A 10,219-nucleotide genomic window follows, 5' to 3' on the forward strand; every position below is an offset into this window, starting at 1 on the left:
GGAAAGCTTGGTCCTTGTCCCTGATGCCAATCCAATATAGAGGTTTTGAGAAAAAGAAAAAGGTATATTGCTCTGCTACAGGGGACTCCTGTCCCAGAGGCTGTGATTCTGCCCATCAGTAGGAACAGGGGGCTATTAAAGCCAGATTCAAAGGCGACATTCCACGTGGTCTCTGTTGGAGCTGTCATTCACTTTTAATCTGGGAGGTGGGCATTTCTGAGATCTTCGGGTCCCATCCCTAGAGTCTGGATTACTTCTTTGCAGGTGGGTGTGAGCTCAAGGACAGATCAATCTGCCTAAACTGGGAAGAAGGGTGGGTAATCCAGTGTCCCCGAGATTGGGGAGGGCAGAGATTAGGGAGGGGCGCTGGGGCCGCCTTTGTTTCCCGGGTCACATGACCGCCGCCCCCAACCCCCTGCGGGCCAGGGGCGGGGGGCGGGGGGCGGGTGTCGCAACGCCCTGGGCCTCTGCTGGGCGCCGCCCACGTGACTCCTGAGCATAAAAGGCCGCGGCCCGCTCCCAGTCACAGCCGCAGCCTGCTCCTCCGCCTCCGCAGAGACACCGCCAGCCTGAGCCACCGCGCCAGCCAGCCAGCCTCGGCCATGGACCGCCCGCAGAGCGACAGGCAAGCGCAGCCCGGGACGCGGGGACCCGGGGGACGGGGCGGGTGCGCGGGACCGGGGGCACCGGCGCAACCTCGGGGACAGCGAGGGCCGGTAGCCCGGGTGCGCCGCCGCCAGGGGAGTGGAGCCGGGGCAGCTGGAGGCACACGAGGCGATTGACAGGCGGCCCGTCTCCGCGGCGAGCGGAGCGGGGTGTCCCCGGGCGCGCCTGCCGTCGGGGAGCAGCTTCCCAGGTGCAGCGGGAGGCTCTGCCTGCGCTCATCCCCGCGGCTCCCGGAGATGTGTCGCCTCCGGGGAGCGCAGCGGCAAGGACTAGAGCGCTAGATCACCTGGCCTGTGGCCGGGCAGCTCGCAGGTGTCGGGGCTGGGACTGGAACCCCGATGTTCCCGCTCCCGAGGCTGCCACGTTCCCTTCTCGGCTTGTGTAGGGGGCTGCGGAAGAGAAGCGAGTTCTTGACAATAGGGAGGTCACATGGCAGAAATGCCTCCATAGTTGTTGTTTGGTACAGGCACTGAGCCACATCCCCAGCCCCTTTTATATTAAGAGACAGTTTCCTTAGTTTGCTGAGGCTGGCTTCCAACTTGCAATCCTCCTGCCTCAGCCTCCAGAGCCATTGGGATTACAGGCGGGCGCCCAACAGTAAGGGACTTTTGAGTAAAGCAGAATTTCTCTGGCTTTTTAATATAGACATGTTGAACCTAATGTTATGGGATGTCAGTGGCACATGCCATAATCCCAGCTGCTCTGGAGGCTGAGGCAGGAGGATACCAAGTCCAAATCCAGCCTCAGCAATTTAGCAGGCCCTAGGCAATTCAGCTAGACCCTGTCTCTAAATAAAACAAAAAGGGCTGGGGATGTGGCTCAGTGGTGAAGTGCTCCTGGGTCCCATCCCCAGTACCAATTGCCCCCTTGTTTGGGGGACTGTATTACATAGAGCTTTAATGATGACGGAGTGTTTGCAGGGCTGGGATGGTGGCCTGTCATCTGCAGGCTGTCCAGACTCTACAGATCTGTGGGAGAAGCGGCCTCCTGAAGCCCTGAGGACAGCGGGTGGCACTCTCCAACTCAGGGGCCAGCTAGGGGAGAACCCCACCCCAGCCACCCTTGATTTACCCTCCCTCCCTCGCCTCCACAGCTTGCCCCAGGATCTGTCCGAGGCCTTGAAGGAGGCCACCAAGGAGGTGCACGCCCAGGCAGAGAATGCCGAGTTCATGAGGAACTTCCAGAGGGGCCAGGTGACCCGAAAGGGCTTCAAGGTATGTGTGGCCTGGTGGAAACAGGCATGAGGAGGGTGTGGCAGGTGTTTCCCGGGCTCAAGCCAGTTACTAAGTGGGGATTAGGGCCAGAGATGCTTGTCCAAGGAAATAATTTTCCTAATGACACTGAGGCTCAGACAAGAGAAGTGACATCCTTGAGGTCACACAGCAAGTTTTTATACATATGTACCTCAGTCCTGATGAAGATAAGGAAAGTCTCAGGGAGGTTAAGTAACTAACAGATGGTCACACAGCTGTGGAAAAGGCCAAAATCAAAGCAAAAGTGATCTCATTTCAGATCTTGTGCTCGTGCCCTAATTCTAATTGAAGACAAGGGGTAGTATGGATTCAAGCCTTGGCAGGACCATTTCACAGTGGAACTGTGGCATCTCCTAACATCCCAAGCCACTTTTCCTCATCTGTTAAATGGCATTTCAACAGCAGGAGTTTTTGTTTTTTGGATACTTTTGGAGCTCTAAGCCCAGGGCAGTTTACCACTACATCCTCAATGCTTTTTAATTTTTTTGGTGCTGGGGATTGAACCAGGTCCTTGTGCAAGCAATCTACCAACCGAACCATATCTCCAGCCTTGTTTTTGAGACAATCTCATTAAATTGTTTAGGGCCTCCATAAATTGCTGAGTCTGTTTTTAAACTTGCAATCCTCCTGTCTCAGCCTCCCAAGCTGAGGGAATTACAGCCCTGCACCACCATGCCTGACTCAACAGTAGGATTTTAAGCACTGGGCACATGATTTTGCTATTTCCTGGCATGGTTATGAAATCCATGCTATTAGAAGGCAGGTACCCGGTGTTAAAACATCAGTGCTGGGAAGAGCTGACTCAGGTTGACTGGAGAGGGGGAGCTGGGTTCCACCACTCCTGACACCCGTCCTGTTTGTAACCTGGACCCTCCCCAAGCCCTCTTCTAACAGATGGAACTTGCAGTTCTGTCTGGGGTGCTGCCCTCCCCCTGCTCAAAGGTGACGCACACCCAGTTGGTATGATGTGGCTGATGGCTGTGGGGGATGGAGGTGACTGCTGGAATAGGACATCCCCAGCCACTGTGGACTTTGGATTGTGCTTATAAGTCAGTTCAAAGTGGATACGGGAACTGTGAGGGGACCCAGTGCTTGTGTCCATTATGCTATGGGGGTGGGGCTTAGCCCTAGCCTGATAGGAGTGCTAAGTACCAGGCTGCTAAGTACCCTGCCTGAACCATCTGCCTTAACCCTAACCCCTCCTGCAGAGTGTAGTGGATTCTCCCCTTTGGCATGGGAGGGAACCATTTGACCTGGAGAGTCCCATAGACCCTGGATCATCTCCTGCTCTAGGGTTAGGAAGCTGAGGCCAGAGAGGGCTGAAGTCTGGCTGAGCTGAAGGTAGAGCCAGGTGTCATAATTGAAAGCCCCAAATGCTCTGTGCCAGGCTTCCTGGCTTTCTTCCTTCTCAAGGAACACGAATTCTGTCAATGTCTATGGCTGAGAAGTAACTTGGACATTGTAACTTTGTCCTCATGGGACTCAATCTGGAGTATTAATGTGTAACAGGAGTTCACCGAACCAAGGTGCCCTGCCTATTGTCCCACTAAGGTGGGTTCAGAGTGGGCCCCAGGAAGGGAGGATTCCCTCTGCAGGGCACTTGCCAGTCTCCTGTGAGCACTGTCATTTGGTTTCCCCAGATTAGAGCATCCTGGCGTCCCATAGGGCTGCGCTTGAGTCGATTTCATTTCTTACTTGCAGTGCAGTCTCAAGCCTTAGAATGGGAATAGGAACTGGCTTTTGGGTTTTTATAAGAAACTAGCTGGGCTCGTGGCACATGCCTGTAATCCCAGTTACTCACAAGTTTGAGGTCAGCCTTAGCGGGATTCTGTTTTAGGTGGAGAAAGTGCAGGATCAAGTTTTGCTCTCCTGAAACCCCTCTGGCTGCTGTGGGGGGACTGGGCTGCTGCGGGAGGTGGAGCAGCGGCATGGACAGCAGGGTCTTCGCAGCCTGACCTGCCGCCCGTTTCAGCTGGTGATGGCGTCCCTGTACCACGTCTACGTGGCCCTGGAGGAGGAGATTGAGCGTAACAAGGACAACCCCGTCTTCGCCCCGCTCTACTTCCCCGAGGAGCTGCACCGCAGGGCCGCGCTGGAGCAGGACATGGCCTTCTGGTACGGGCCCAGCTGGCAGGAGGCCGTCCCCTACACGGCAGCCACACGCCGCTACGTGGATCGGCTCCAGCAGGTGGGGCGCAGGGAGCCCGAGCTGCTGGTGGCCCACGCCTACACCCGCTACCTGGGCGACCTGTCCGGGGGCCAGGTCCTCAAGAAGATCGCGCAGAAGGCCCTGGACCTGCCCAGCTCTGGAGAGGGCCTGGCCTTCTTCACCTTCCCCAACATCGACAGTGCCACCAAGTTCAAGCAGCTCTACCGCTCCCGCATGAACACTCTGGAGATGACCCCCGAGGTCAGGCAGAGGGTCACCGAAGAGGCCAAGACCGCGTTCCTGCTCAACATTCAGGTGAGGGGCTGGCACCCCTGGGTGGCCGCTGCCTCCTCCAGTGACCCTGTCTCATTGGAGAGGATGCTCTGAGCTACGGCTGTGTGCAGGAACTTAGGACTGGGTTCCATTTCTGCCACTTACTAGCTGGGTAATTCTGGGCAAATCGCTTGATCTCTCTGTTCCTCAGTTTCCCTGTCTGCCAACTAGGGTAACAGTAGCACCGTGGTCATGGGGGTAAGTGAGTATAGGTGTAGCTGTGCCAGACACAGGGAAGCCCTCTGTTAGCTACTGTCACAGTGGAGGTACCTCGTGGCATCATCTAAGGTGTGCACACATTTGTGTGTAGCCAGGTTGGCCCTGCAAAGGTGACAATTGCTGAAGCCAAGGATATTTTGTAACTGCTTCAAATCCAAGGGAAAGACTAGGGGTTGGAGCAAGCTCTGGAACAAGGAGTCCTGGGTGAAGCTGGGGGGCTGGGGTTCACTGCCAGTGGTGCCCTGTGCTATTGCCAACCCCACCACCTGGAGGCATGTTGGCACAGGCTCTCAGGCTGGGCTCAAGTGCCCCTCCCTTACACCCTCAAATCCAGTTACTCCCCCTAGAAAGTCTAACATTCAGAGAGGTCTCCATGAAGAGAGGACAGGACACCCATTGGCTGGCCCTCCATCCTGGTTTTCCTGATTTCTCTATATCCTGATCCTTCATCCTAATTTCTGCAACCTAATTCTTCATCCTGATCTCTGCATCTGATTCTTTATCCTGACCTTTACATCCTAATCCTTCATCCTGACCTTTACATCCATACTGATCCTCCATCCTGATCTCTGCTTCCTGATTCTTCATCCTGATCTACTATGATATTGTATCCTGATCCTTCATCCTGACCTTGCATCCTTACTTCTGCAGCCTGATCCCCCATCCTGACCTTGCATCCTGACTTCTGCAACCTGATCCTCCAGGAACTGCAGATAACTTCTCTGCAAATGCAGCCAAATGAACACCTCAAAATACACCTTTCTTAAGAGGGAGCTTCAAATAAAGTCATGTGAAGAAAGCAGGCTGCAAAAGAACACATGCACTGGGATTCCACTCTTGTTTCAAAACAAGCAGAACAGTTCTTTGCTTAGGGACACTGAAAAGGAATGCCACGTATGGTAGCAGTGAACCTAATCCAGGGGGACAGGGTACAGGTGAGGTGCTTGGGAGGAGCAGGCAGGGGAACCAAGTGTGCCTGTGACATCTTGCCCCTTGAGTTGGGTGAAGACACAAGTGTTCCTTATTTTGTCATGACTGCCTGAGCCCTGTCCCCAGCTGGGACCAGCAGCACATCTCCCTGAGCGGCATGTCTCTTGTCTTCCAGCTGTTTGAGGAGTTGCAGGAGCTGCTGAACCAGGACCCCGAGGACCAGCACCCCTCACAGGCAGCAGGCCTTCGCCACCGTGTCAGCAGCCGGCTGCAAGGTGAGGGCTTCTTGGGCTCCCTTTGAAAGGGACGAACTGCTGGGGTCCTGCCCTGGCGGGGTCCAGGGGGTCCTGAAGTTGGCAAAAAAAAAGGATGAAAAGGATGAAGAAGGAGTCTTCAGTTTATATTTTTCCAGGATGTGACCTTTAGTTAATTAACTAATGCCAAACTACATAACCAGACTCTATGTCTCCTAACCTATCACTAACCTTATATTTCTAACATTCTAAAAATCTCTTTAAAAAGCTACTTAATTCCTACACTTTTTTCTCAAAACTGCTTTCTCAGTTTCTTGGCTTCTTAGTCAAGGCGACATGTCTTAACTTTCCTATGTACATAACTTTCCTTAATCATATGGTGGGCTTTGTACAAGAAGCATAATGATCAGGCTTTCTAATAGGCTGGAAATAGGGGCCTGGGTCTTAAGTAGATATAATCAATGTGCTGACCTTTCGGAGAATGATTGTCCATAATCAGTTTTATCCTCAATGTACTGAGATAGAGGAGCATAGAACAGCCTTCAGTAAATAGATATTTACTACCTGTTCTAGCCACCTGAAGTTTGGTTTGGTATTTAACACTCATGCCTCCTGTTAGGAACATGAGCATGCTTTGCCAGCATTAATCCTCACTGTGACCTTGTCAAGTCAAACAGTGGGACAGGGAGTGCATGCCACGCCTCTTGGTCTGAAGGCTGGGGGGATGTGTGTCCCCATGTCAATGTGCGGATGGTCCTTGGTTGGGGCTGGGGTGTGGCTCAGGCAGGTGCAAGGCCCTGGGTTCAATCTCCAGGCTTTAATTTCTAACATGGCAAAGGACACTCCCCTGTCCTACACAGACAGGGAACACAGGCTCTTCCAGATCCTCGCCGCCCCCCCCCCCCCCAGTAGAAAGGGGTCTTGAGGCCCAGGCCTGAGCCGTTGCTCCCGCAGGCCTCGGGCCTTTCCTGAGAACACAGCATGAGCTGCCCTATGCCTGCCATGAGGGCGACTCTGGCCTCCAGAGGCCTCTCCAAGGCTCCATATCAGGATGGGGCCAGGCTTCCCACCCATGGTCTGACTCCAGAGACCTGCCTGTCCTGCCCACTCAGACCTCACAGCTGGCTGGGACTGGTCCCCTGTAAATGCGGGGGGTGGGGCTGAATCTGAGTTCCAATCTCAGGTTCCACTTTCCAGCCTCTCTCCAAATGCAGCCCAATGAACACCCCAAAATACATGTCCCCAGTACCATGGTTCCCAGAGAATGTGGGTCTGGGGTGAGTGTACAGCCAGGGCTCCTGGTCAGCGATACAGGCTCAGGAGCACCTTCCTGGCCACAGGCAGGAGCCTGAAAGCCGTGCCCAGTGGGCCCTGGGCTTTCTCGCCATGGCTTTGCTGAGCACAGAGCAGGCCCCTGGGAGAAGCCCTGAGCTTTCCGCCTTGCGGGTATCCCAGGGGTGGCCAGCAGGACACCTATGTGTTCTTGGGGAGCCCTGGCATGGGCAGGAACTGCACTGGAGTCCAGTGCCTCTGCCATCCCTCAGTGATGTCAGGTGCCCACATCTGCCGCCTGCTGCTGACCTGGCCTCCCTTCTCTTTCAGACTCCATCCCTGCGGAGCAGTCCCGAGGGACACCCCTGCTCAGCAACCTCTCCCAGATGCCACTCATCAGATGGGTCCTCACTCTCAGTGTCGTGGTGGCCACGGTTGCCATGGGGTTTTATGCCTTGTGAACGCAAGCATGCTGGCCCTTAGGGCCATGAACTGTCCAGCGAGGGCCTTCCTTCTGGAGAAGGGGAATATCTTGGGCATCGGAGGCTTCAGGGGCTCCAATCCTGTCCCCCTGTCCCTCCTCCCCTGGAGGCCTCTTCTCCAACCCAGCGGCCTGACCTTCCAGACCTGGCCCCCTGTTCCTGCAGGAGAACCGGCCTCAAGTGGCCGCTGTCGACCCTCCAGTGCCCTTGCTTCAGTGTCTGTTGACAGTGGCCGCGATCACTTTTCCTGTGGGCCATGGCAATTTTTTTTACATCAATGTGCGGAGATGTCGTGTCGTGTCTGTCTGTGCTGGAGCCAGGCTGCTCACGTTCAGCCTGAGCTGTGGTATTTTGTTCTGTTGTTTTTATAACAGGGTTGGGGTGTTTGACAGCCCTGTGACCTTGGTCTCTGTAATAATAAATGGCGCTCTCTGATGTTTCCACCAGGTGTGTCCTGGCTGCTGCCCTTTCCCCTCCTGCTTCCTGAATGCCTGGTGGAGGGGCACGGATGGGGTTGGCAGCCCTGGTTTGGGATGTATTGTGGACAGTGACAGGGAATGGAGGGAGCTCCCTGGGCTTAAATGCGACTGCTCTTAGGGGTTAGTTACTTGGCCTCTCTGTGTCATGCATATGGACCTACCTACCTCACCTGTCATGAAGCAACTGGGCTGCACACTTAATGCCAGCACCCTGAGGTGTTGTATAAGGAGAGAGGCCAGTGTTCTGATTCTTGTATCCGAGGTCACTGTAGGTGACCTCACCAGCCACCTTTTTTTATCACTTTTTAATTGTTGATAGAACTTCACTCATAGGGTGCCGAGAACCCAACCCAGTGCCTCACACATGCTAGGCAAGTGTGCCCCACCTCCCCCAGCTATAAACCCAGCCCTCAAACAGTTAACCAGACTGAGGGTCAGGAAGGATTTCAACCAAGCCCTTTCACTAAAAGCTGTGAAGTACTAAAGACTGAGAAAGTGCAGACCCTCCACTGAAAGTGTGCAGGGCAGTGCAGAGGGCGAGGCTCCGGGAATCTGAGTACCTCCTGCTCCTGCGCTTGTTTCCCGCCCTGCCACTCAGTTGAATCTTGGCACAAATCACTTCAAATCTCTTAATAAGTACGACTCCCTCCTGTGGCCGGAGGGAGTGTTTGGTGGTATTCAAACACCAGTCAGGGCAGCATTAGAAGCACCTGGAGCCAGGTGGGATGGCACACACCTGAATTCCCAGAGACGAGGCAGGAGGATTGCAGGCTCAAGATCAACCTCAGCAACTGGGTAAGGCCTTAAGCAATTTAGTGAGACCTTGCCTCCAAAAAAGGGGTGAAGGGGACCTTAACACAGCCCTGGTGGGTTCTTGATTTATGCCATGGGAAGGAGTTTCAGGTTGTGTCAATAGAGGCACAAGCCAAGCTATCAGCCAGGCAAGCAATGGGGCAGAGCAGCCTCCGAGGGAGGGAGCTGTGCTTTGGGATCCTGGGCTCTTTGAGGAATCTTGTTAATCTTAACCTGAGAAACATGGGGGCAGCATCTGCTAATGAGCTGATTCCTTTGATCTTGGAGCACAGAGCAGGTCACAGGTTTCTGATTCTTAGAACAAGCTGACATCATTCAGTTAATAGATAGCATTTGCACTATACACATATCAACGTTTTTGAACATTGTTTCTCCAGGTTTCTATTAGTCTAAAAATATGTTCTGTCCATTAACCAAACGTATAGGCACTATTTAACCAGGATTACAGCACTCAAGATTTATTGGACATCTTAAGAATTCAGGCCAACAGGAAAATATGCCTGGCAGGTGGAGGTGAGGGCATCCATGGAGGTTTTGGACTTAAAGCTATAGCCCCTCTTTTTTTTTAAAGAAAGAGATTTTTTAATATATATATATTTTTTTTTTTAGTTTTCGGCGGACACAACATCTTTGTATGTGGTGCTGAGGATTGAACCCAGGCCGCACGCTACCGCTTGAGCCACATCCCCTCTTTTATAACTTTTTTTTCAGTTGTTGATGGACCTTTATTTTATATGTGGTGCTGAGAATTGAACCCAGTGCCTCACACATGCCAGGCAAGTGCTCTATTGCAGAGCTACAGCCCCAACCCCTGCAGACCCCCTTTCCCTGTTTGTCTTCTTTCTACCTATTCTACCTTGGTCTTGCAAAATTGCTCAGGCTGGCCTCAAATTTGGGATCCTCCTGCCTCAACCTCCTAGCAGTAGCTATGATTACAAGAGTGCACCACAGCACCCAGGTCTTCTGATTTAAAAAAAATAATTTGGTTATAATTGTACACAAGACCTTTATTTTTTTATGTGGTGCTAAGGATCAAACCCAGCTCCTTGCACGTGTTAGGTGAGCACTCTACAGCTGAGTCACAACCCCAGCCCAAATCTTCTGATTTTAAAAGAAATTAGTTTGAAAATCTTTCTGCGGGTCCCTAAGCATCCTGAGGACTGTGCTTGCCCAGTTTCTCAGCGCACAGCGGAAGCCCCTGCCTCCTAGGGTCCTGCTTCACCCTCTCCTACCAGGTCTTAGCAGGTGGGGACTATGCACGCAGGCTTTTCAAAGTCAAAAAAAATAATTTTTTTTGGTATTGTCTAGGTCCACTTTGTGCTGCTGTAACAGAATACTTGACCCTGAGTAGTCTACAATGGTTAGAAAT

The 10,219-nt window shown here is 53.1% G+C and overlaps 1 protein-coding gene across 1 annotated transcript; it reads left to right on the top strand.

Moving 5' to 3' along the window:
• Positions 1-490: 490 nt before the first annotated feature.
• Positions 491-8,001, top strand: Hmox1 (heme oxygenase 1). Its single transcript, XM_046429724.2, has 5 exons — positions 491-625; positions 1,760-1,880; positions 3,892-4,383; positions 5,726-5,825; positions 7,407-8,001. Exons 1-5 carry the CDS (start codon positions 603-605, stop codon positions 7,535-7,537), a joined length of 867 nt encoding a protein of 288 aa, XP_046285680.1. The 5' UTR covers positions 491-602; the 3' UTR covers positions 7,538-8,001.
• Positions 8,002-10,219: the final 2,218 nt, after the last annotated feature.

The sequence above is a fragment of the Marmota monax genome, unplaced genomic scaffold (assembly GCF_021218885.2).
Source record: "Marmota monax isolate L192 unplaced genomic scaffold, Marmota_monax_Labrador192_F-V1.1 WCK01_AAM20220418_F8-fsc00051, whole genome shotgun sequence".
In the NCBI taxonomy this organism is placed as follows: domain Eukaryota; kingdom Metazoa; phylum Chordata; class Mammalia; order Rodentia; family Sciuridae; genus Marmota; species Marmota monax.

Excerpts from the sequence above, each read along its gene's own strand:
- Hmox1 (XM_046429724.2), top strand. The coding sequence starts at position 603 with ATGGACCGCCCGCAGAGCGACAG. Across the intron at positions 1,881-3,891 it reads TGACCCGAAAGGGCTTCAAG|CTGGTGATGGCGTCCCTGTA; the intron begins GTATGTGTGGCC and ends CGCCCGTTTCAG. Across the intron at positions 5,826-7,406 it reads TGTCAGCAGCCGGCTGCAAG|ACTCCATCCCTGCGGAGCAG; the intron begins GTGAGGGCTTCT and ends CTTCTCTTTCAG.